At 39.4% G+C, this 25,037-nt stretch overlaps 3 protein-coding genes across 3 annotated transcripts; all 3 read left to right on the top strand.

Annotated features, from left to right (window-relative positions):
* Position 1: 1 nt before the first annotated feature.
* LOC110371423 (uncharacterized) lies at positions 2-10,454 on the top strand. The gene is made up of 11 exons (XM_064042347.1): positions 2-165; positions 248-460; positions 731-802; positions 1,113-1,283; positions 2,452-3,601; positions 5,781-5,918; positions 6,484-6,501; positions 6,703-6,815; positions 7,755-7,844; positions 8,590-8,815; positions 9,540-10,454. The coding sequence occupies exons 1-11, from the start codon at positions 133-135 to the stop codon at positions 10,226-10,228; spliced, it is 2,913 nt and encodes a 970-aa protein (XP_063898417.1). The 5' UTR covers positions 2-132; the 3' UTR covers positions 10,229-10,454.
* An 803-nt stretch (positions 10,455-11,257) lies between these two features.
* Positions 11,258-12,731, top strand: LOC110371475 (uncharacterized). Its single transcript, XM_021327759.3, has one exon. The coding sequence runs from the start codon at positions 11,529-11,531 to the stop codon at positions 12,501-12,503; it is 975 nt and encodes a 324-aa protein (XP_021183434.3). The 5' UTR covers positions 11,258-11,528; the 3' UTR covers positions 12,504-12,731.
* Positions 12,732-13,548: 817 nt separating this feature from the next.
* On the top strand, positions 13,549-24,999 carry LOC110371477 (uncharacterized). The gene is made up of 11 exons (XM_064042430.1): positions 13,549-13,680; positions 13,783-14,001; positions 14,455-14,538; positions 18,995-19,105; positions 19,464-19,677; positions 20,182-20,252; positions 20,651-20,767; positions 21,307-21,369; positions 21,940-22,105; positions 23,014-24,711; positions 24,864-24,999. Exons 1-10 carry the CDS (start codon positions 13,645-13,647, stop codon positions 23,154-23,156), a joined length of 1,224 nt encoding a protein of 407 aa, XP_063898500.1. The 5' UTR covers positions 13,549-13,644; the 3' UTR covers positions 23,157-24,711; positions 24,864-24,999.
* The last annotated feature ends 38 nt before the right edge of the window (positions 25,000-25,037 follow it).

The raw sequence follows: 25,037 nt of genomic DNA, 5'->3' as shown, positions 1-25,037 counted from the left end.
ACTTACTTGTCATTGTCAAACGACCGAGTTTTCTTTCGGTCTTCGGTCTTGTGGTTTGTTTCGAATTCCGTTTATGTTTAATTAATGGTGTTCGATTAAATTATTGAAAAGATTACTCGTATTTGACAAAGAATGTTACTCACTATATACAATTTGCCGTCGAGTGTAAGTATACAAAACCTTTCAGTTCAAAGTCAAGGTAAAAAATTAGAGCGTCGATTTTAAACGTTCCGTTTTTTGTCCTCAGACGCGGTACTCCGACGTGAAAAATCTGATATTGGCAAAATGTGGGCCTACGGAGGTGATATTGGACAACTTGGTCCCGCACCGTGAGAACGGTTCGAAGAAAGTGACGGTAGGGCTGGCAGAGGAAGAAGACGCAGCTATTCTCGTCAGGAAACTGAATGGATTACTGGTTGACGGCAACCAACTGATTGTGGAATCTGTTAAAAAGAAACAGGTATTACATAGTGTATTTAAATCATTTATTTTACATGCTGTTTCACCTGCGTCTTGAGCAACTACTGCCCATACAGTGATAAAATATAGTCTATATTACTCAGCAAAAGTATAGCTTTCCAACAGTAAAAGAATTTGTCCAGTCGTTTTTGAGTTTATCTATTACAAACAAAAATACAAATTTTTCTTCTTTGTAATATCTTATTTTACTGATTGTTTTACAATATAAACATATACAAATTTATGTCTAATAAAATTTATCTTTACACAGACCACTGCCCAAAATGACCTGTATAAGATGACACCAACACAGCTGGCACAGCAAAATATGCATTCTGGAAGGGTAAGAAAAACATACATTTAATTTTCTATATTTTCTTTACACATCATCAATTTCAAAATATTTTTATGAAATAATAATGTTCCCCACTCTACACAATATTGCCTGAAGCACTGGTTATATCTAATTTAGGCAAATTTTAAATCAACACTTTTGTAGAATAGATATCTTGAATACAGAGATACCTAGCAAATACAAATAATTCAAGCTATGTAAGCAGAGTAGAATTACCTTCATAGTAAAACTTTCTTTTAGTTACACAGCCATCTTTATTTTAAAAAAAGATCACTAAAATAGAACCTTCATGTAACAGCCAGCACCACTAATGGCCTTACCGTCCGGACCTCAGCAGCCAGCGTTACAACAACCATATTACCAGCAGACAAAGTACCAGCCTAGCTACCCGTTGGGCTTCTCCAACTCCTCGCAGACTGCACCTGCGGTAACACCTTCACCTTTTGGTGGACTGTATGGCACCACTCAGGTATGTGGAACACTCTTCTCCAAAATACATATAGTATCTTGTTAAGCCCTGTATCATGGTAGACTTTTGTTTAGCAACAGTTGAATGAAGAATGTTGCTGGAAAATTGTACTTTGCCATGTGGTCTCAACTATGCAACATACAGTGTTGCAAGCAACTCAGCAACATGTTGGCATGTATGGGCTAAAGTTTTGTGCAGTTTGTGGCGGCAATATTGTAAAGAGTGCCCAGCCATTACAAACATATTTGACAGACACTGTAGTCCGGGCAATCTATGGCTGAGCCATGTGTTGCAATAAGTCTGCAATTGCTTGCTATGTTGCTGGCCACTGTGTTGCAGCCACGAAATGTAAATAAAAGTTTACCATGAACACCTGGCTTTAGTCTATTAATTCTTAGGTCTTTCTTTTATGAGCCTGAAATTGTAGAGGCCTCTCAAACATGATTGTATATAGCGCAGTAGTCTATGTCCCTAATTTGACAGCCTCGGCCATGGAGACAGTAAGGTCGCCCATTACGATCTTCATGGTCAATGTGCTAGTTGGATGTGAAGAATGGGGTTCAAGTTACGATAAAAAAAATATCTACTTAATTAGAGTATTTTCAGATTGCTCAACCCTTGCCTAGCTTTAAGTTTAACAACCAAGCCTGTCATATCACTGAAACATGTCATATGACAAATGTTGTCCCAACAGCTATAGATTGAGTTGTTAAGTGTGAAAGCAAATCCAAGTACAGTCTGTGCCTATCTTTTGGGCTGAGTAAGACATCGGGGATCACAGTCAGGTTGCAAAGTTGTCTACAAACACAACGGAAGAGTTTAAAGCGTTATTCTTCTTTTGGGGCTGCAACAGGATATAAACATTTTTTCGGATGAAATCTCGCAAACGCTCTAAATGCTTAGCACTGACTGTACTTGACAATCTTGTTTCGAAAATGGGCTTTAGTTGTCTTGATTAAAGCTCTTTCGAACTCACTCAAATAGTTATCTTGGATCGAGGAGTCACATTCTACGGTAATTTACCTTAAAATGTGATTTCAAAGATATAAAACATGCTGAACTATTGATCATATTCAATAGCTCAATGAATTGTCCTTTTATGCATTTTTCTGATATGGCAGTTTACATGCATCTACATGTTGTAACTATTATCAAAATTCTTTCACAGAATACAAACTATGGCTATCCACAACAGCTGTATCAACAAAATCAGCAGCAGAGTCAGTCTATCAGCGGCTTTGATCAAAGGGCGCCACTTGGATTTAGTAACCAAGGAAGCACCCCTAGTGTCTGGTCAAAACAAAACGATTGGAATCTTGCTAGCAACGCGTCTGGTGGGAACCAAAATTCCCAACAGGCCAGAGGTGGGGCTACTACTAGTACGAGGTGGGGCAGTCCTGACGATAGGAGGTCTGCGCGTCACGACCCCCCTCGTGATCACGGACGTGACAGGTCCAGACGTAGCGGACGTGACGAGCCTCGTGACAGACGTGACGAACCCCGCCGTGATTTTGGGAGAGATGGTCCGTCGCACGATCGCGGTCGGGACGCACAGCGCGAGAACAGGCGTGGTGCGTCCTTCCGCGACCGTGACCGGGACGCGAGTGCGCGGGACCGCGGCCGCGACCACCCGCGCGGTGCCCCCGCCCGCGACCCTCCCCGCAATCGCCCCCGAGACGAACCTTCCAGAAGACCCGAGCCCGGTCGAGGTCCGAAACGTCAATACAGTCCACCACGCCCCCAGCAAAGTGGACGTGTCACGAGAGCCACTGCTCGGCAGCAACCTGCTTCACAACAACCGTCACCATGGATTAAACCGCTGCCTAACAAAACGAACGCTCAACCTGATTATATGCCGCCTTCAAAACGTCCGAAACCTGGCCTCGGCTATGTGAAGCCGTTCGATAATCAGAAAGGAGATTTTCAAAATAAAAATAACGTGGGCATCGTGCCTGCAAAACCACAGGTGGCTTTTCAAGCTGCAACTCCGGCTTCGACTAAGAAGTATCCTAAGAATGCTCCGGCGAGGTTGGAGCTCCGGTCGGCCACGTGGCGCAACCAGCTCACGTCGTTCTTTGCGAAGCAGATCTTGAGCAACCCGCCTCGCAAGACCGACCTGGACGAGACGTTGTTACTGTCGGGGTTAAAGCGTGCCATCCGCCAACGCATGGAAACGCTGTTCGGCAAAAATTTAAAGATCACTTGCGACGAGATGACAACGATATACAAACAGAAACACGATGACGCCGAAGTATTCCAAGAAGTTGTCGACCACATCACGAATCATGGGTTCTATGTAGTAGACAGCCCGGATAAAGGTAACTTTAGTATGTTTTTGTGTATTTTTCAAGCGTATCGGACTGCATGTTATATGTGGTGCTTTACAAGTCATATTTTCTCGCTTTCAATGAAGAGAAAGTTTGAAAATATTTTATTTAGGTGTTAGAATTTTCTATTATAATGCAGAACGATTTATGTGCTGATTTATCTCGTAAGATTCGGAATAGTTTCTCAGACTGCGATGCTGAGAAATGTGTCTGGACTTGGTATTCTAGTCCCACAATCCTAATCAGTAATAGCTTCGGTGTTCCAAACTTCATGATTTTTGGGTTATAACATTTTCACGATTTTTTTATTTGGACTTTTCCCGTCTTGTTGTATACTTTTCTTACTTTCCCGTTTAAGAAACGAAAAAGACATCATCAGAAAAGTTTGAAATCGCCAACCTCCAGCCTCGAGTCGCCTTGATAAAATTCATTGTCTAGAAGAAAATAATATTTTCTCCGTAGAGACAATAAATAGGCCTCACAATTCTTCCCTGACGCATTCCACGCATTCTAATCTAAGAACCTTTGAAAAGTATCCAGTCTGCCTACTTACAACTCAACTCCATATGGAAATACTTGGGAGTTCGTAATGACTGCTCTATCTGATTAAGACGCTATGGAAACGACCAGCAACGCAGCCCTGGCTACTTCTAACATCCCCGAATGTTGCCAAGTAAAATCGTAATAGCCACGCATCTAATTTGGCGACGTTGCCAAACCGTCGTTACTGGACTATTTGGATACATAGCCGGCGATGTTACCAGGGTCTCAATGACACAGAACTCTTAACGTCTTGTTTTATATCTTCGACATGGAGGTCAGACAAGCAGTCGCTCCATGGGACTGGAAGTAGCAATATATCTAGTTGGGAAGCCTAGACAGATGATTAAACGGTCGTAGATTTGTTGTTTAGAATGGAAAATTCCACTCCACGTTTGTACAACCGCTCGTCTTCTGTTTTGCTACTCTTCCCTTCACAAGCCTCTTCGATAGTTTTGCCAGCATCTTTGAAAGTTTTGAATGATGATGCAAGACTTAGCCTGTTAAATAATACAGGTCTAATATAAGCCAGATACATACCCGTACGGGTTGGTCAGACATGCCTAGAGGAGCGTGCAGAAAAATGGCAGGCAACTCCGTCTGTTGTCACTAAGCAGCTTTGCTTGCCAGGCTCGTTTTCTGACGAATCCTCACGAATTTCTTCTTTTGGCTGAAGACTTTGTATTTGGAAACATAAATACTTTGACCGTTTCAAATTTGGGACCTTTGGTTTCATCATCTTCGAAGAAGTGGTGTGGAACTTGATGTCCAAAAAAATGCAGACAGGAATATCCTATAAACTGGATGTTTTGAATGCGTGGATTGTCTGCAAAATAATTGAAAAATACCGAAGATTAAATTCAGTCCTGTACCGGTATATAAGCACAAAAATCTGCATAAAAATAATAGAAATGTAATCTGCACTGAACCCACTAGTGTCAGCGGGGCCCAACAGGGCCAAGGTCTGCCGGGGCTGCGGGATTGTTCGAAAGAGGTACCGCGGCCCTGGTACATAAAATGACTACGACGGAACACGACGGTTTTTAGTCAGTAAGAGTCTGACACTCCCTCACCGCTGCTAACCCACAGCGGGAGGGGTCATTTGATGATTTTTGACGTCGTTAAAAAAAACTACTAGTGGATTTATCGCCCCATGTAGTAATTATGAAACATCATTAAACTCCAAAGAGGTATTACTGAAAATATTACCCGTTATTTAAGTACCTTGTAATAAAGTGTGGGTGCTTTCAGCAAATCTTTGACAAAAGAGAATATGGATTGTTTCAGTATCTACGATATTACATAATTTGGGGGTCTGTTTTATCGTCAAAGCTGTGTGTTAAACGCAAAAAATCATCTGTCACATGTTGAATATATATTCAGGGTTAAAATAACTTCTGAATAAATTTCATTGATAAGGCAAGATTTTATTTGCAATAAACAAGATTGCTCTATGTAGTATTCCTAACTATTTACATTAGCTATTCACTTAAAAATTCAACTCTATCATCAATGTAAATAAAAAACTTAAATAAGACTCCAAGTTAAATAATTAATATCATAAAAATAATTTCAAGATCACTCCACTACATATTTTAAAATTTAATAATACAACTTTGTTATTTTACAGCTAAGCCATTCTCGAAACTGCTTCATACAAACGACAAGCCCGCGGCACAGATGAAAAAGGAAGAGGTTCAACAACCAGTAAGAACTGAACTGAAAACTGAAGAAACTGCGAAAACATTACCTTCATATCCACAAGGAGGTTAGTTGATAATTTAATTTAGTTTTAATTTTATTTATTTGTTGGCAAATCAGGTGTTAGAAACGAAAAATATATATGTTAGAAAACTAAAAAAAAAACGGTTGTCTGTAAATTCGGTTTACTGACGATCTAGTCGAACGTGACAACGTCATAAGAAATTGATCGTCAGATGTCGAACGCTGCCGAAAGCGGAGGCCGATCGTGCCTCCTTGTCTCTCGTTGCGTGCTCTCGCTTGCACTTCAAGCCGTAAACGGAACGCCTCAGAGCGAGGTAACGCCGCATGAGTCATGTTTTTTCGTGCGTGCAGCTGGCCCCATCGATTTATAAGACTTTGTCACGTTAAAACTTTAAAATTACACAATAATTCGGTCATTTAGTCAGATGAAAGAAAACGTGGAGCGTTTGTGTAATCTTTACTTTTTTTGACAAAACGCTCCACGCTTTCTTTTCTACTCCATTGAAATTGTATTCTCTTTACCTAGATTGTTTTAGCAAGTATAATATTTAATACTATGTTTCATTATATTACCAAATAAAATATAATTTATTGGTTTTTTTTTTCAGACAAGCGGCAAAATAAGGGTGAGTTTTCTGAATTCTTTAGTATTTCAGAGTCATTATCGTTACACAATTAAACTTCGTACAGACAAACTTTAAACTGGTGTTGCTAGTGCACAAAATATCAAAAGTGGACAGGGGAAAAATTTTATTGAGCAATTTACTTTCCCATATTGATAATGGACTATGTGGTATTTAATAATAATAAGGTATTTTAAATTACAGTGCATAAGAGGAATACACTGGAAATGTTCATGAATGAACAAATTATTCTGTCGCGACTGGATGAGGCCACATTAAACGCCTTGAATACAGAGATGGATGAATTATGTGGACTGGTATGTTGGAATATCATCCTTTTTTTTTTAGTTTATACCTTAGCGATCGCTATTTTTATTAGAAGCTGGAGTATTCGTTTTAAAGACCTCAGTAACTATTAGACAGGTTTGAAAGGCTCTTTCAGTTTTAGATGCCCCATGAGGTATTGAAAAAGGCACTAGAAAGTTTTTGGTATCTTGACGTTTCACACGTTTCGGTTCCACCCGCGCTCCATGGAGGCTCCTTCTTGATACCTGATAAAAAGTAGCCTCAGCCCTTCCTCAGTTTTTAGTCTATCTGTGTTCCATATTAAATTAAGATTGGTTCATTAGTTAGACAGAGAGTTAAAATATTACAGCCTTACTTATAAACGTGTATTAAATAATAAGTAATACCTAAGGCGATTATCACACGGTACCGCGCACCGCCACCGAGGACGGTGGCGCTCGAACAAAAGAGCACCGCTCGAACGCGCGGTCAGTCGGTGTACGCGTGTTAATCGCCTTATGCATCAACGGATTTAATACAGGTCAATGCGACATGAGATCCGCTTCACCGCCTACCGCGGCGGTGCGCGGTGCCATGTGTTAATCGCCCTAAGGCTGTTTAAGAAAAAATCTTACTTATAAACGTTGCGTAAGCATGTCTTAACGAAAAAACCCAAATATTTAATCACTACTTAGGCTTTAAGTAGTAATTAGTTAAAATGATGCTTAAAAGATGATTACTACCCGTGCCGATAAAGAATGGGATTAGAAATCGCGACAGCTGTATTCACCTATCGCTCATACATACACTATAGCACATGAGCGAGAGTTGAATACAGCTGTCGCGATTTCTAATCCCATTCTTTATCGGCACGGGTTGTAGATGATTTTTATAAACAAGGCTATGTACGGATAGGTCAGCTATTTATCTCGAACATACGTAGTACCAAATGAAAATTGTTTATATTTCAGATACCAGAGGAGTTAAGTGAGGTACCCCCGCCCGCACACCAGACGTACCACGATGTCGCTAAAACTGCCGTTGTAGATGATCTCAAGCGGGTAATATATTAATATATTTTATTCAAATTGTTAATTTGCCAACTCATAGTTATATGTATTTTGAAATCATCATCATTCGTTCCCAACTTATGTCCTCAATTTTGCCCCTTTAATAGAATCTTCTCCGTGTGAGAGGAGGCCTGTGCCCAGCAGCGGGACGATAAAAAGGCTGCAATAGTAGTAATAGATTCAGCAGATGTTTGTCTAAAGACCGTAGGATAGGGCATCTTTTGGAAGGTTAAAACAACATTTTAATATGTAGGGAATGGGCTGGAAGAAGAATCTTCTTCTGATCCCAAGTTATTTGGGGTCCGCGTGTTATGATTTTTTCTATACATAATGCAATATGGTTTGGCTTTGTTTTCACTTGAAGTCACCCCTCCTTGGGAATATAATTGTTGGTGGTTTCACCTCCACCTGAGGGTTAGCCCAAGAGTGCTGCATGTAGATGCGTGCCCGGTTGGATATTAAATAAAATGCTTGCCGTTACTAAAGTTATTTATTTTACTTTACACAGCACTACAGTTCATCGATACGAAATTGTTACAGACACTTAAGTTCTCCAAAATATGATATAGTTAGTTACAGACCAATTATATAGTAATTTAGAAACGACAATAAGGAACGACGATCTCAACTAGACCGAAGTATGGGATCGGGAATAATGCACGCGACACCTTGCTATACCTAACTATGTACGTGCACCTACACTGCATATTATTCATCATGTAAAATTTTATTCTAGATCCTAAAACTGAACTTCGCAAGGCGCACATTGAACGAAGGTCCAATCCTACTGCGCATTTTCAATGCACCCAAAGTTATAACCAAGAGTAAGTTGGCGCCAGTCCTTGCTGAGCTTGGCATCACCAGCCTTAGGAAATCGCCGAAAAACAAACCCATGTATATTGGATCATGTGAAACTTATGAGGTACATGATAAACTGTGTGCCATGGATCATATTATTGTTGGTAAGCAAAACCTTAAAATTTCTCCTAAGGGTCAGACAGACCGGCTCGGAGAGGAGAGCAAATTCTTAACACATTGAAAATCGAGTACTTAGTATTTTTTGCATGTGCACTGTTTTTGTCATTAAGAAGAAAGTGTGTGAAAAGAAAACTGCACGCCGATGCTCTCCGAGCCGGTCTGCGTAAACTGTCCCTCATCCTCCAAGCCTTTTTCCCAACTACGTTGGGGTCGGCTTCCAGACTAACCGGATGTAGCTGGGTACCAGTACTTTACAAGGAGCGACTGCCCTATCTGACCCCCTCAACCCAGTTACCCGGGCAACCCCCTTGATTAGACTGGTGTCAGACTTACTGGCTTCTGACTACCCGTAACGACTGCCAATTATGATCAATGACAGCCGTGTGAACGGACCCTAAGCCTGACAAATATTACGCTGCAAACTGCATGAAAATAATTGCGCACAAACATGCACACATACCCTCTTTTTTGTAGGTTGGGTAATGAAGTTTAAATTCAGGTGCAGTCTGAATTTTGTCGGCCATTATCTCCTTCGTTTAAACCCTTTTCCTGTAAAACTAGAAAAATAATAAAAGTTACGCCTGTGTAACTAGTCTTATATTCGAAAATTTTAAATTAGTTTTGGTTAGTCTACTTCCACCCATCATTATGTTCATATAATGACTATCAAAAGCGTAATTATTATAAATAATGTTCATCTAATTTCAGATGGTGCAACAGTAACATTTAAGCCACTGCAATTAACTGGTAACCAACGTAAAATCCAAAAAGAAATGCAGAAACGAAATAAAATGCAAGATGTTGAAAATGAAGAACTTAATGAAGGTGATGATATCGAAGGCGCTGGAGAAGCTGATGAGAATTGTGAAGAAGAAACACAGCAGAATAATGAAGAAACAAGTAATATTAATGAAGGAAATGAAACTACAAATGCAGATGATGAGACTTTCGAAAATGGTGACTTAGAAGCCAATGAATCACAGGAAAATATTGAAAATAATGACTCTGGAAATAAGGAAACTGAAACTAATGCCAGCACACAAGAAGATCAAGAAACAAGTAATATTGAAAGCACAGATGGAAACAACGAGCCCATTACACAAGAAAACACTGCTAAAGTTGATACTGTACCAACATACATGCAACCTACAGAAAATACAGGTAAGATCAATGAATTACCTCCCGTAGAAAATGAAGATTTTACAGCTGACGTTGATATTGACGCAGACTCTGAAAATGTTGGCCAAGGCTCCTTCAAAATTGATGCAGAAGGTGACATGGAAGATAAAGAACTTTCAGATTTAAACGCTGAAGATTTAGAAGATTTTAAAACGAAAATCAATTATGAAGAAATTGATATGGCTGATTTGAATGAAGACGATTTGGAAGATTGGTGAAATGTATACCTATGATAATGAAATGCATACGTATTGTATATTTTTGTAAAAGATCAATGGTCATCAATTTGTTTTTTCTTTAATTTGCTGTTGCATGACGTAATTTTCCAACTGGAATCGATTCAGTATTAAATGAAACATTCAAAAGCATGTAAATGTAAAATATTCTTGTAAATGTATGAAATTGACGAATGAAGTAAGAAGTTCTTAGTATTTAAGTTTTTAATGTGGTAATAAATTAATGTCTGATTATTTAGTTCTTTTCTTGAACTTGCAATACCTGCTCGTATGTAGTTAATTAGAAAACAAAAGAAAATCCATTGTGTCTCGCGTATATCTGCGCTCCAGCATGCAATGTGTTACTCCGTTATATTATATACTCTCCCTATATATTCTTCGATTAGATAGACAAAACTTAACCGATACAAACAAAGATACACTTATGTAATGTACTCGTTTTATCTACTCCCTCATATATATGAAGAATTCTCTTATGTAGGTACTGCCTTGTATTCTTCCCTTATGGGTACTCTGTTACGTTCCTAGGCGGTTATGTTACTGTCCGGAGATGGATAGGACAGGCGGGAGCTATTCTATCCGTCTCCGTGAGGGAATACATTAGCAAGTGTACTTCCAATACTATACTACTACTTCATATGCTGCGGAATTGTTCGAAAGAGTTACCGCGGCCCTGGTACATAAAAGACCTACGACGGAACATGATGGATTTTAGTCAGTTATTTTTACAGCGGGAGGGTAATTTGATGATTTTTGTGCCATCATAAAAGAAATGTTCCTTCATATACTGTCCCGTATTATGTATAATTTAATAAAACCTCGGGCACTTCGGCTCATGACGGATAGAAGTTTCGCCCCTGTCCCAAGACTCAGTCTAAAACTAAAATGGATATTTAATGACTATAAAACTCAGAATAACTGAATAATGCTCTCCAATAAGACTCCTAAAAGAAATTATTTAATTCTTGATTGTGTAATAATCAACTTTAACAAGGAATTTATACCAATTGTTCTGGCAACATTTCATTCAAAATAAACAAAAGAGGTTAGAAATTTTGTCAAACAAAGAAAAACCAAAGTACACAATGTCCTTCTTTTGTTTTTGTTTCCGTTAATTACAGTTTAATTATCTACCAAGGTCGGTGATCTTTCACAGCGTCAATTAAAGTGACAGTAATAAGATGTAAATATAACATTCAGCTCGTAATAGTTTAAGAACCTAAACATCAAAACAGTACCCAGCCTCGTAAAATTTTGGTACAGTCAGCAGCACCATTTAAAAATGCCTAAAATAGCGACTTTCGTGTTCTTTGACATCGAAACTACAGGACTACCGCACCAAGAGAGAAACAAAACTAAGATTACTGAACTAAGTTTCGTGGCTGCTTTACGAAATGATATGAAAAAGGCACCTTTTGGAGCAGTACCCTATATTAGTAAGCTGACTCTACTGTTCAATCCACAAAAAGACATACATCCTGTGGCTGCTAAAATGACAGGCTTATCTAATGAATCGCTCAAGAACGCGCCAATTTTTAGAGATAATGTAGCAACAATAGTCTCATTTCTATCAGATCTTCCCAAACCAGTCTGCTTGGTAGCCCATAACGGTGATAGATTTGATTATAGAATACTACTAGCTGAATTCTTAGATGTGAATGCTAGTTTACCACAAGACTTATTGTGTGTAGACTCCTTGACTGGCTTTAAACATATCATTAGAAGTCCTTCAACAAACGGAGCCAACACATCTAACATAAGAAAAGATGACTCATTAGTGAGAAGTATCTCAATGGTTGATGATTCATTATTGGAAGAGGATTCATTGGCAAGAGATAATAATTCATTGATAAGTGAAGATTCTCTGATCAGTGATGATTGGCCTGAATTAGATGTAAGCACTGAAGACTGGAAAGAAATTGATTCATTATGTTCCTCCTTCTCGGATATGCCACTAGATAATTCAAGATCAAGTAGGCATTTTGATGAATGTAAGGAACCTAAAAATAATAAGGATTATAAGGAAACTGAGAAGATAAGTTATACATTATCCAACCTTTATAAAAGGATTATGAAGAAGGAGGTTTATAATGCCCATAGAGCTGAAGATGATTGCTTAATGCTTTTGGAGTGTGTGGCTGCTACCAAAGAGTTCCTGCCTTGGGCCGATAGGTCATGCAAAAATATCTATGATATTGTTCCACTAGATCGTAAAAAGTATAAAAATAATCATTTCACTAGTTCCTCTCTTGCCTAAATCATGATTCAGTATTTTTGACTTTGTAAACTTTATCAATACATCATTTTTTATTCATTTGTTAAGTTGACTTACCTCAAGAGACGGTTGCTTATTATTTGATTATTCTGGTTATTGTAATTAATACTTGAGTTTGATAGAGGTTTATATTTTTTATGTTGATATAATCATATTTTTGTATTAATCATGATAAAGAAGCATTAGTATATTTTCTGTTATACCTATAGGTATTTTATAGCATATTGATTTTTGTAATAAAAAGCTTTTGTAATAGATAACTTTGTTTTACTGTAGTGAAAACACAAACAACAACAGGTTTTCCCTTAAAGTATGGTGGACTAGGGCATTGATACTGGGAAGGGGGTAGTAGTGGCAAGGCACTTCGAGAAGAACATTCTGCAGGTATATATATAAGTAAATATCTGTCTTGAAGACAAATGAAACATGAATGCATAGATTGAGGATCTCACCAATCTACATAAATAAGTAAATGCTCTTCTGACGAAAGTTATTTAGAGATATCCATTGTTGAAAACTATTCAAAGCGTAATTAAAATTCGCGGGAATCAAGGCCGCACCTTCCCTCCCAATCCATATTATTATTTTTTATTTATAGAATCATGTTAATTTGGACCGAAATAATTGATTTTATTAGATGGCCGGCGCGACACAGAGAGTATATAATCACTACGTTTTACTACTGATTTGATTTACGCGTTTTTGGCGCGACACCCCTACTTCCACGGTACCTGTGTGTGACGCATATTTTACATTTGGCACACAGGGCTCAGCCCCGGCGGGAACTTTGTTCGTGTAGAGAAGAAAGAATGAAATATCAGCTGAACCTATGGGTGTATTTTTTGTTGAAATGATAATATAACATTGTGGGTAAAAAGTGTGCTAGCTATCAGATATAGGTCCAATTAGTAATATTTTTACTCCATCTATACAAATGTACTCAGTGCGCGGCATGCATGGAAATGAAAGCCTTCCTCCAGTCCGATTTTGTCTGTGGATGCTTATGTCAAACTTTCTTGCACCTGTCATTGTCAAGATTCAGCATTGTTTACTTCGGTTTGCAGTGCTAACAATTTCTGCTTTATTTATAAAATAATTGATTTAATAGTTATTCTAAGCCAACATGTCTATTATTGCCGTAAAATGTATCCCACAGAAGGTAATGACAATAACAATACTAGTCCTGCATTCATTTTTTAAATTTTTATGTGTGCAACGCAGACAGCAAACTTTTACCTGAAATCTACCGTTTACTTTTCAGTGGAGCCTAGGATACGTCGTAAAGATGTTTAGTAAGGTTATTAACGGTCGTTTTGAGGCCCTCAACTTCCAGTCTAAGAGCAGGACACAGAAATCGAAGACCTGCTATCTGCGTCTATCTGATAAACTGGATCCAGTGCAGGTTGTTGAGAACATCAACACGGCGGTCTTTCCTTATCAGTTCAAACCGATGGCGCTCATTCCGGACCATGTACCTGATGTAAGCATTATGCCTGGTTTCTATAAAGAAGAATTGAGAACAACTGTTTTGCTTGCCTGGACTTTTACTTGTAACTTCATTGTAAAAAGTATAGTTATCGGCACGGATATTGAACTCTCGGCGGAAGAGTGGGGATCGCTTTGCGCTCTGTAAACATAAGGCAAAATCAACCAATAAATTGCTTCTGCGTGAGGTGAAGGTCAGGGCTCAATATCCGTGCCGATAACTGTAGCTACAGCTTTCGTCCGCGTTCTGAGAAAACTGCTTCTCGAATATCGATAAAATTGCTCTGTATGAGCTATATTATGGCGAAGTTTTATCAAGATTCATCCAATAGCCTTTGCGTGAAAGAGAAACAAACCTTAGCATTTCTAATACATTGTTAACATAAAAAGAAGTAGGATATATGTTAAGCTAGTCTTTTTGAGACATAAAAAAAAATTGCTGTTTCAGATCCCCCTGGCTGCCAAGCCTAAGAAGATGCAACAAAAGTTACGCAAATCACTTAAGCTGAAAGGAGACGATACACCTGAGAAGGTATGTATTACTCTTCTTGGAAAATATTTGTATTTTCACTGCTCTTTGCTTATTTGTGTGTAAAAGGGTTAATATTTTTAACATTCTTTTTGCTTCAAATGTTATTATTATTGTTAATTATTTGCTTTACATAAATAAATAGATCGGCTTCCAATTTTCTTTACTCATTCTTCATCATAGTATCAGTACTAAAATATAACTATCAGTTTGTTCCACAAGGACTTTGATAAAAGCTTATAATGGGCGATATTTTTTCAGGTTGTTATGTTTGCATTGCACCTCCTTTGTGATTTGTTTTGTTAGATGTCAAGAATAATATTTTGTAATGTTGGTATTCGAAATAAAACAGTTTGCTTTCTGATCTCGACCACGTTGTATCTTTTATTGGCGACTGCGGAAAATAAGTTGGATTTCGGTGAAAATGACGGCAAATATAACGAATATAGTGTTTCCCGGGCAGTTTAACCCAAAAACTGATAAGTGGTGTGATTATAAAGAACAGTTATTGTGCGCGCTGGATGCGGCGGGTTACGACAAACATAACCTAGACAAAGGACGATCGCTGTTTCTTTCTCAGTGCGGAAAAGAAACTTTTGCGTTAATTGCATCACTTCTTGTTCCAAAACGTCCAACAGAAGTGCCGTTGGCGGACATTTTTACGGTTTTGGATCAGTTTTATGAACCCGAGGTTAACGAAATTTTGCAAGCGGGAAAATTTTATAAACGTCAACAAGTGCAAGGTGAAAGCGTGCAAGACTTTGTGGCGGCTATAAGTCTGCTTGGTGCAAAGTGCAATTTCATAGACTTAAAACGCCAGTTGAGAGACCGACTAGTACTGGGGGTGCGGGACGATCGCTTGCGACGCGACTTATTGAAAAGAAAGACTTGACCTACGAGGTCGCGTTACAAATGTGTCTGGACTATCAAGTGACGTTCCCTGATTTGTACCCTGCGTGTGTGGCTAGTGAGTCTAAGCAAACTCCGTCTAGTGTCACAGAGGCTGAGCCGATGGATATTGGTATTGTTAAATCGAACGAGTGTCGGCGGTGCGTACGTGCACACCGGCCGGGGGAGCGCTGTCCGTTTGTTAAGGCGAAATGTTTCTACTGCAAGAAGTTTGGGCACATTGCGGCGGCCTGCTCCAAGAAGCCAGGTCGGGAACACCAGGTCGACGATATGAGAGAAGCCAACGCGAGTAACACTTCGATTGAGAAGATGATGGGCGTATATGTCTGTGTAGAAAATTACTCACCACCTATTACCACAGACGTTATGATAGACGGCGTTCAAATATCTATGGAAGTGGACTCGGGTGCATCTCGGACCATTATGTCGGAAGCGACATACAAGAGGCTTTGGTCGACGCCCCTTCCCCTCCGGGCTACCAATCTAAAGCTTGTGACATGGACTCAAGACCCTTTGAAAGTATTAGGGCTAGCAGATGTGCGTGTTGTGCTAGCTAATAAGGAAGCACAATGTGAACTGGTTGTGGTATCCGGGAATGGACCAAATCTGCTGGGAAGGAACTGGTTCCATGCACTAGGCCTTCAGGTATCAGGTTTGTGCTGGACTGAAGAGGAGATAGAACCATACAGAAGAGACTTTCCTGAACTATTTAGAGAAGGCCTTGGCGAGTACAAAGGTCCTGAGGTAAAACTTCACGTACGGCGCGAAGCTACGCCCCGTTTCTTAAAGGCTCGCGTTGTGCCCTACCCGCTTAGAGAAAAAGTAATTAGACAATTGAACGAGATGGTGAAGGAGGGTGTACTGACACCTGTTCGTTATTCTGAGTGGGCGACGCCAATCACGCCGGTAATAAAACAGGACACAACAATACGTATATGTGGCGATTATCGTGCCACGGTGAACGCCGCTATAGATACAGACATCTATCCGCTACCGACGTCTGTGGAAGCGTTTGTAAGACTTAGTGGCGGCAGAATATTTAGTAAGCTGGACTTGAAAAACGCGTACACACAATTGAAGGTAGACGACGAGACAGCGATGATGCTCACGCTGAACACTCCGATCGGCCTAATGAAAGTGAATCGCTTACCATTTGGTGTGAGCGCGGCGCCAGCAATTTTTCAACGCCTTATGTCAACAGCGTTAGCGGGTATGGATGGAGTGGCGTGTCTGTTAGATGACATTGCTGTCACTGGAGCCACGATGGATGAACACAACCGGAGACTTAGAGAAGTGCTGAACAAGCTGCAACAGATGGGACTCCGCCTGAACGTAAGGAAATGTGTGTTTGCTGCGAACAGCATTACATTCCTGGGACACATGATTGATGCAGAAGGACTTCACCCAGCACCAGCGAAAGTCAAAGAGATTCAAGAAAAGTCAGCCCCAACGAACAGAGAGACCTTACGTGCCTTCCTGGGCTTATATAATTTCTATGAAAAGTTCTTGCCTGACAAGAGCACGGTGTTGGAACCACTATATCGACTTTTAGAATCAAAAAGACCTTGGAGGTGGGGTGAGAAGGAACAAGAAGCATTTGTGGAGGCGAAGCGATTACTCTCTTCAGAGCGAACATTGGTAGGCTATGATTTGCAAAAAGAACTACTTCTCATTTGTGATTCATCGGAATATGGTCTCGGAGCGATTATTGCTCACGTCATGGACGACGGCTCTGAGAGGCCGGTGATGATGGCCTCACGGACACTTCAGCCGCATGAGAGACGATATGGGCAGATTGATAAAGAGGCCCTTGCCATTATATTTGGAGTGACTAAGTTTCACGAATTCTTGGCGGGTCGCAGATTTTCTATTGTGACAGATCATAAGCCGTTGGTGGGTTTATTTAACCCAGCGAAACCAATTCCAGACCAGATTTCACCGAGAATGTTGCGCTGGTCATTGAAACTGTCCAGTTATAATTACAGCATTAAATACAGGCCTGGTAAATTAATCGGCAACGCGGACGCATTGAGCCGGTGGACTGCTCCGGACACGTCGAGCGTGCAGGAGGAGGTGCTGCGCGACGTGCTGCTGCTGGAGGAGCAGCCGAGTGGCTGGGAGCTGGATGCTAGTAAGATAGCCGCGGAGACCAATAGAGATTTAGTATTACAAAAAGTAATGTTTCATGTATTGCACGGATGGCCGCGAAGGAACATGGACCCGAGCCTACAAGCTTATTGGACACGGAGAGAGGCTCTTTCACATAATAAAGGTTGTTTATTGTGGAGCAACAGAGTCATAATACCTACGTCCTTACAGGACAAAGTGTTAAAGTTGTTACATGACCCTCATGCGGGCATTGTCCAAACAAAAGCGTATGCAAGAGGTTACGTGTGGTGGGTCGACATGGATCGGCAGATTGAGAGAGTGGTGGCCAACTGTCAGCAATGTCAGCTTGTAAGAAATAACCCACCAAAAGATCCGCAGACATGGATAGTTCCAGAGAAGCCGTGGAGCCGTGTGCATGTGGATTTCGCGGGGCCCTTTCAAGGAAAAATTTTTTTTAGTACTAGTAGACAGCTACAGCAAATGGTTTGAGGCTGAAATCGTACCAGGAATGAATAGTAGTACGGTGATAGTTGTTCTAAGAAAAATTTTCTCATCACAAGGGCTGCCCGAAGTTTTGGTGTCTGATAATGGACGTGCATTCACCTCGGATGAATTTAATAATTTTCTGAAAAGGAATGGTATTAAACATTTGTATGCACCGCCCTATCACCCAGAGACTAACGGGCAAATTGAACGCACGATTCAAACATTTAAAAATAAAATGAAGAAGTTAGAGAATTTGGACATGCAGTGGCAAGAGAGACTGTGCAAAGTTTTATATTATTTACGGACGTTACCAAATAGTTCCACGAACAAGACACCTGCCGAGCTACTGAATGGGCGAAGATACAGGACGGCCGTGTCGAGCCTACATCCCGACTCGATGCCGAGCCGCACCGAGCAGCAACTGGAGGCGGCGGCGCAGCGCGCGCCGACGCGGACTTTTACGCTGCTGCAGCCCGTGCTAATACGCATGTACGGGCCCGGGAACAAGTGGTGCCGGGCCACCGTGGAGACGGTAGAGGGTCCGACCACTTATTTGGTAAGGACGGAAGATGGCGAGCTGCATCGGCGACATGCAGATCAAATACTGGCCAGATCGCAAGACACGTCTGATAAGGGTTCACCTGTCATTGACAGCCAGCCAGGCAACGAGACGGATTCTGAACTGTCACAGGATCCGCCGATTGTGATTCCACCGCCCGAATTATGGCCGGATGTTGTAGGAATTCCTAATGATTAAGTTAATTTATGTTAGAAGTAGATTTTATTTGTAATTGAATTAATTAGTCTTTACCAATCATTATGAGGGAAAGGTATGTTATGTTTGCACCTCCTTTGTGATTTGTTTTGTTAGATGTCAAGAATAATATTTTGTAATGTTGGTATTCGAAATAAAACAGTTTGCTTTCTGATCTCGACCACGTTGTATCTTTTACAGGTAATAACAATAACAAAATTTGAGATTATAGCCGAGATGCAGGCAAAGTACCCGGGCTTGTATGATTTAAGTAGGAAGACCAACCATACTTTACTGGAGGATATTGCTAAGGTAATTAATATTAGGAAATTAATAATATAAGGTATTGAATATTGGACGCACCTGTGTGCGCAAATGCTTGTGAACTATAATCCTGTGCAGTTGGCTGATCTCCTTATATGAAAACTGCCGCGTCGGCCAAATTCGGCCTTGGACGCCATTGTTATTAAGCCCCAGCCATGACAGCGTTTAACTTTTGCTAGGGAGTTTGTTCCACTAATTCTTCTTCCCAGAAAAAGCACATAGGAAGTGGTAAACGGTGAGCGTTTTGGAGGCCGTCTTTTGTAAATTTGACCTTCAAAAAGTGCTGAGTTTCAGCCAACTTTGAATAAATTACTTTTTATCATACTACAGATATTATTATTTACAGAAAGTCCACGAGCGTATCCAAGTAATTGGTGAAAACAACCCGGAGACTTTGGAGTCATGCTTCAAGCTGAGCCAGCACTACCGAAGAGCTCACCCTCACTTTGGAGACTTCCAACTGGTGCTCAGTACGTTACATGCTCACGAGGATAGAACAAACCAGCCACGGACACAGCTGCTTGAGGAAGAATTGGCTGCCGTGAAACACAACAAGCATAGTAAGAAATAAACTTCATCATCTCAGCCATAGGACGTCCACTGCTGAACATAGGCCTCCCCCTTAGATCTCCACAGATACCTGTTGGAAGCAACCTGCATCCAGCGTCTTCCAGCGACCTTTATAAGATCGTCTGTCTACCTTGTTGGTGGACGCTGTCCTTGTCCTACGCTGCGCTTGCTAGTCCGTGGTCTCCATTCCAGCACTTTTCAACTGGGGTGGCCATATTGCCACCCCATTGCCACTTCAACTTGCTAGTCCGGAAGTAAACTTAAACAACTGTTTTCTTGAAACAACAGATTACTATGCTTTTTTACATACAAACAAAGTAAACAGTTGTTTTAAGGAAAATTTACGTATATTATAGTCAGTGAACTTGGGGTCCGATTTTAAAAAAACTCTGTATATTTTATCCTGGGACAGGCAGTAGTTCCCCCGGGACGCGGGTGATATACGTAAAACGGCTAGTGTTTCAATAAAATTGACATTTTTATGAATGTTTCAGCGATCGACACCCTACCGCATGAGCAGGTGCAGAAAGTTGTCTACAAATACTCAGACAGGATCATCAAAAAGGTACATTCTATGATAAAAACTAGGTTTTACAATTAAAATGTATGTGCACCTCAAATCTTTTATTTAGGTATTTTATACAGGCTTTTTAAAGGAACTAAACTACATTCAAAATTCAAACAGTTGCGCCTTGCGTTGGCTTTAGAAAAACGAGCAAAAGTAACTCTTTAGAAAATAATTTTCAAGCAATCTCTTTATTATATAAGTAATAAACCCAAAGATTGTATACTTTGTTTGAGAAGACATATTTATTTATTTATTTAGTACTCTATGGAGAACTTACAGCTAAACAAAAACTAAACAATAAAAGGAAGTCATAGTCGACAGAGAGCCAATGAAAATTCCTTCAGCTGTTAGACTTTTCGTCAGAAAACTCCCATTAATGTATGTATTTTGATCAGGTGACAGAACACGTGAATAATCTAAAGTCTGAGGTGATGGAGGGCGACACTGAGGACGAGATTGTGAGGAAGAAGGTCCGAGAGGAACTCAAAAAAATGGCGCCTTTTCTACCGCTGGTGAGTCCATAATTATATTATATGTATTCCATCTGCAGGTTTGCCGATGATGTTCATATACATATAGCCAACACATTTGTCGACGATTTATACTACACTTTGTTATATAATTTATTGTCCAGTGGCCTTATTCGCTAACACCACTGACAGCTCGCAGTTATCATCATTTGGTAAAGTGTACATCAGTAAACTGTCAAACAGCTATTTTCTTATTCGCTAACGCCAGTTACCAACTGCGATGACACAGATTAAGTTAAGATAACTAGGATTAAGAAAGGAATAACCATACATTTTCATAGGTTTAAATTTTACTCCATCTTTAATCGTATTTGAGAGCCATGTGCTTTAATGATTAGGTTACAACGACTATTCCTTCTCTGTACGAGAAGAGGCCTGTGTCCTACGGTGGGAGAATTTGAAAAATATGTGATGTTGTAAGAGTAATATTTCTCTTTAAAATGTTTAAGGCCAGTATTGTTATGTTCCAAAAATATTTCTTCAAACAGTTTTTTTTTTTATATATCGTTTTATGTGTGCAGATCGTGAAGCAAGTGGTGACCAAACATTTTGTGCCGCAAAGGACAGGATATCAAAGGATGAGGGTAAGCAGACAATTATTTACATAGATGAAACATTGTCAATAAACAATCAAAATTGTATAAAATATAATGAATTTTCAGATAGCTTGGTGATGTAAAAGACGTACCTCTGTTACTCTCTTATGTACTCTCTTACTTTCTAATCTTATGTACTCTCTTACTTTCTAATCTTATGTACTCTCTTACGTTCTCATCTTATGTACTCTCTTACGTTCTCACTTATGTACTCTCTTATATTCTCATCTTATGTAGGTACTCACTTATATTCTCATCTTATGTACTCTCTTATATTCTCATCTTATGTACTCTCTTATATTCTCATCTTATGAATCTCTCTACACGGTGCATGTAGCTGGAACAACTTAACATGCGCAAGTGACAAGTGACAAGAGCACGCGGGTGGGTATTTTGCTGTGGCACATGCGCGAATCGCTGGACCCGCACGTTTTTAAAATGCATGTAACATGCGCAAGCTACTTGAACTGTGTCGATGCTCTCTTAGTACTAGATACCGTTTCTACTTCCTTTTTTCTTATTGTGTTTTTTTTACCTTTTCTTTTACATCCTCGACAGATATACGGCGAACCATTCCTCCCGTCTAAAGAGACGATGGCGCCGTTCGTGCGTCGCTACCAGCCGGTGCGCGTGAACCGCTCCGAGCGCGTGTACAACCTGCTGCGCTTCTACGTGCCGCCCGCACACGTCGCCTCGCTGCTGGCTATGGACGGCACTGTGCTCAGTATGTATCAGTTATACAGTGAACCATTCCTTTTAAATAGAAATTACTATAAATACATAGCAGACTTAGAAGGTGCCTGGCCTACCTGCATCATGGCATTTCTGCTCATTTTTTTTTTCTCTCCCTACTTTTTTCACATTATGCTCCTGCTCCACCTGCGTTAGCGTTAACGTTAATGTCAATGGCCAACTACACGTTACTTATAGCATTAAAAATGCGTGTTGGCTACACTTACGCAAAGAGTTAATCCCTCATGAAGTAACGCGTTAACATACATTAAAGAGATTAAACTCAGACACACAAAATAATTCTAAAAACTAAAGCTTTCTCATTTGACCATTCCATTATCGTGCTCGTAAAATGCAGTTACAACTTAAACAAAGTATCTACACTCGTCCTTGCATGCGTGCAATGAGATGACATTAATGTAGCCAACATCACTTAGCGCTCTAAGCTACGCACTAAAACCTTTTGATGCGTCCAAAAAACCGACACCCGAGTTATCGCTTAACGTTTAATACTATTTATATTGCCATTAGTATAAATTGACATTAAAACGTTGGCCACATCTGCGTAATGCCAAAATTTAACGCGTTAAGACGCAGGTGGAGCAGTAGCATTAGAGCCTCATCATATTCGTGGTAAAAATTGTAAGTAGAGCAACAGTTGGTCAACATTGTTGCTGAGCAACGAGAATGTTGCGTCAGGCGAGAACTTCCTCTCGGAAATGGTACTAATCCCGTACTCGAATTTGCCTCCCAGAAGGAAAATAAATCTATCCCACTTCTCTAAAAGGTTTTTTAAAAATTATTGAAACTTGTTTGTAAAATAAACCACATTATAAGTACCTCAAAAACCTCACCAATTTATTATCCCCGTATAACTAAATTAACCTCCTTCTTCTCCAGATGGAGCAAAACTAATAATTCGCACATGCGACTTGCCTACATACAAAGTATCGGCCGCTTTAGCCGGCACCGACGGCGCGGGGCTTCACGAAGACAATATAGAGGAAGAAAACGAAGACTGGAGCGATATGATGCAAGTTTAGAACCATAGGAGTTGGGACATTTGGGCCTGAGAGAACCGCTTTTGGAAAAGTATTCGTGAATTCGTACCGACACCGTCACTTAAAACAGCTCTGTATTTTAACGTTCAATTTTCAAAGTTGTTTTAAGAAAAACGGCCCTTTATGTTGCCTGTAATTTAGGCCATAGTGATTTTTTGCAAGTATAACTTACAACAATATTGATGTTGCAATTGCAAAAAAATATTTAAGTTCTTTGCATTTTTTTATGTCGCCAGTTAGCGATTAGCCTCAAAATGTATTTGAAATACTTTTATGTTATAAGTTCGTAACCCGGTTCACCTCAGGCCCATTATTCAGATCTTGAGAGGTGTATAAAGATGTGCCCTCTTATTTTGACATGTAATAAATACTATGAATCTGTATGAGTGGGCTTTGTATGGATGAAAAAAGCAGATTTAAGTTAATAAATAAGACCACATCTTTACGAATAAATGTTTTTTATTTCAGATCTTTTAAAAAAGTAAACAAAAAATAATGTCAAAATAAATAATTGTTTTGCAAATATAAAAATGCATTGTCAATGCAACAACGTGCCATTAATTATAAGATACATATTATATAATGTTTTTATATAATTTTTCACAAAAAAAAGCTTTTTTGTATAGAGCTAATCGCACAGAACTAAACACGGACGTCTTGCCCATAGATGATCCATAGACAAAACGCTCTAGCACATTGGAATGGATAATCGGTGGATTAAAAAAATACTGTTTAAATTAAACACTATTTTGCGACATAACAGCAAATAACAGTGATTGAATACAAAAATATGTTTTTAGTTATTTTAGTCAATTACACAGATACAATACCCGTATAGAGTGAAAATTAAGTCATTCGTAGTTAATAACATTACCTTAATTTATAAAATATACTTTGTGACTAATGCCCGTTTTCACCAACAACCTCTTACCGTTTCCCTATCTAAATGCTACTTTTAGTAAGGATCCCTCCCAATTTGACACCTACCTAAATTCATTTTCACCACACTTGTACATGGATCCCTTAAGTAAGTGACAGATTACTAGTTCTACAAACGATAATGCAAAGTCCATATTTTATCGATAAAATGATTTTTCTGTACTTCTTAAGAAATAAACGTCTATCGAGTATATTATTACTAAAGCCTGTGAGTTTTTTTTCTTGTGATGTTATTTTAATTTAACTTAAACTACATTACGCTATGTTTTATGCAATAAAACAGTAAAGAGGTTTTCTACAGGTGAATTTTTACCTACCTATGTCATTCGCGCGTTTGTCAAATTGACTGATGTGTATGTGTACATAGAGTGAGGTTAATTTTGGGTTTATTATTGTTGAATAGATTAAGTTTATTTTGGCAGAGAAGAGAAAACGAGGATAAACCTTTCTTGCAGAAGAAAAAGACAAGCTAGTGAAATTGCTGACGTCTCATAGAGACACAATATTAAACAAAAAACGGATGGGACCACGAACGAAGCCAAAAACAAAGCTTGGATCCAGTCACAAATAGTTTTAATGCGACAGGAACCCTTTACAGGTAAATGTGAATAATATCTGTGTATAATAATATAGTGTATTAAGATATTGCCGTACAATTGTGTTCCTTGTTTTACTGTCGGCTTCATTGTATTTTTGTTCTCTATGAGTTGATGGATTTAAGTATGGGGTTAAAATTATATATTTATTTAGTTTCAGGTGGTGCGAGAAATTTGAAAGACGTGTAAAAACATGCTGCGCCCAGCCCACCTCAAATTGAATTGGTGCAGGAGGATGATGATAATGTTTGGTACATCATATGAGGACTAATATTAAAATATTTGTTTACTATCTTTGTTTTAATTTACATAATTTATTATGTTCAAT

The sequence above is a fragment of the Helicoverpa armigera genome, chromosome 28 (assembly GCF_030705265.1).
Source record: "Helicoverpa armigera isolate CAAS_96S chromosome 28, ASM3070526v1, whole genome shotgun sequence".
Taxonomy (NCBI): Eukaryota; Metazoa; Arthropoda; class Insecta; order Lepidoptera; family Noctuidae; genus Helicoverpa; species Helicoverpa armigera.
The sequence above is the reverse complement of the archived record's forward strand: the minus strand, read 5'-3'. Positions and strand labels throughout refer to the sequence as shown.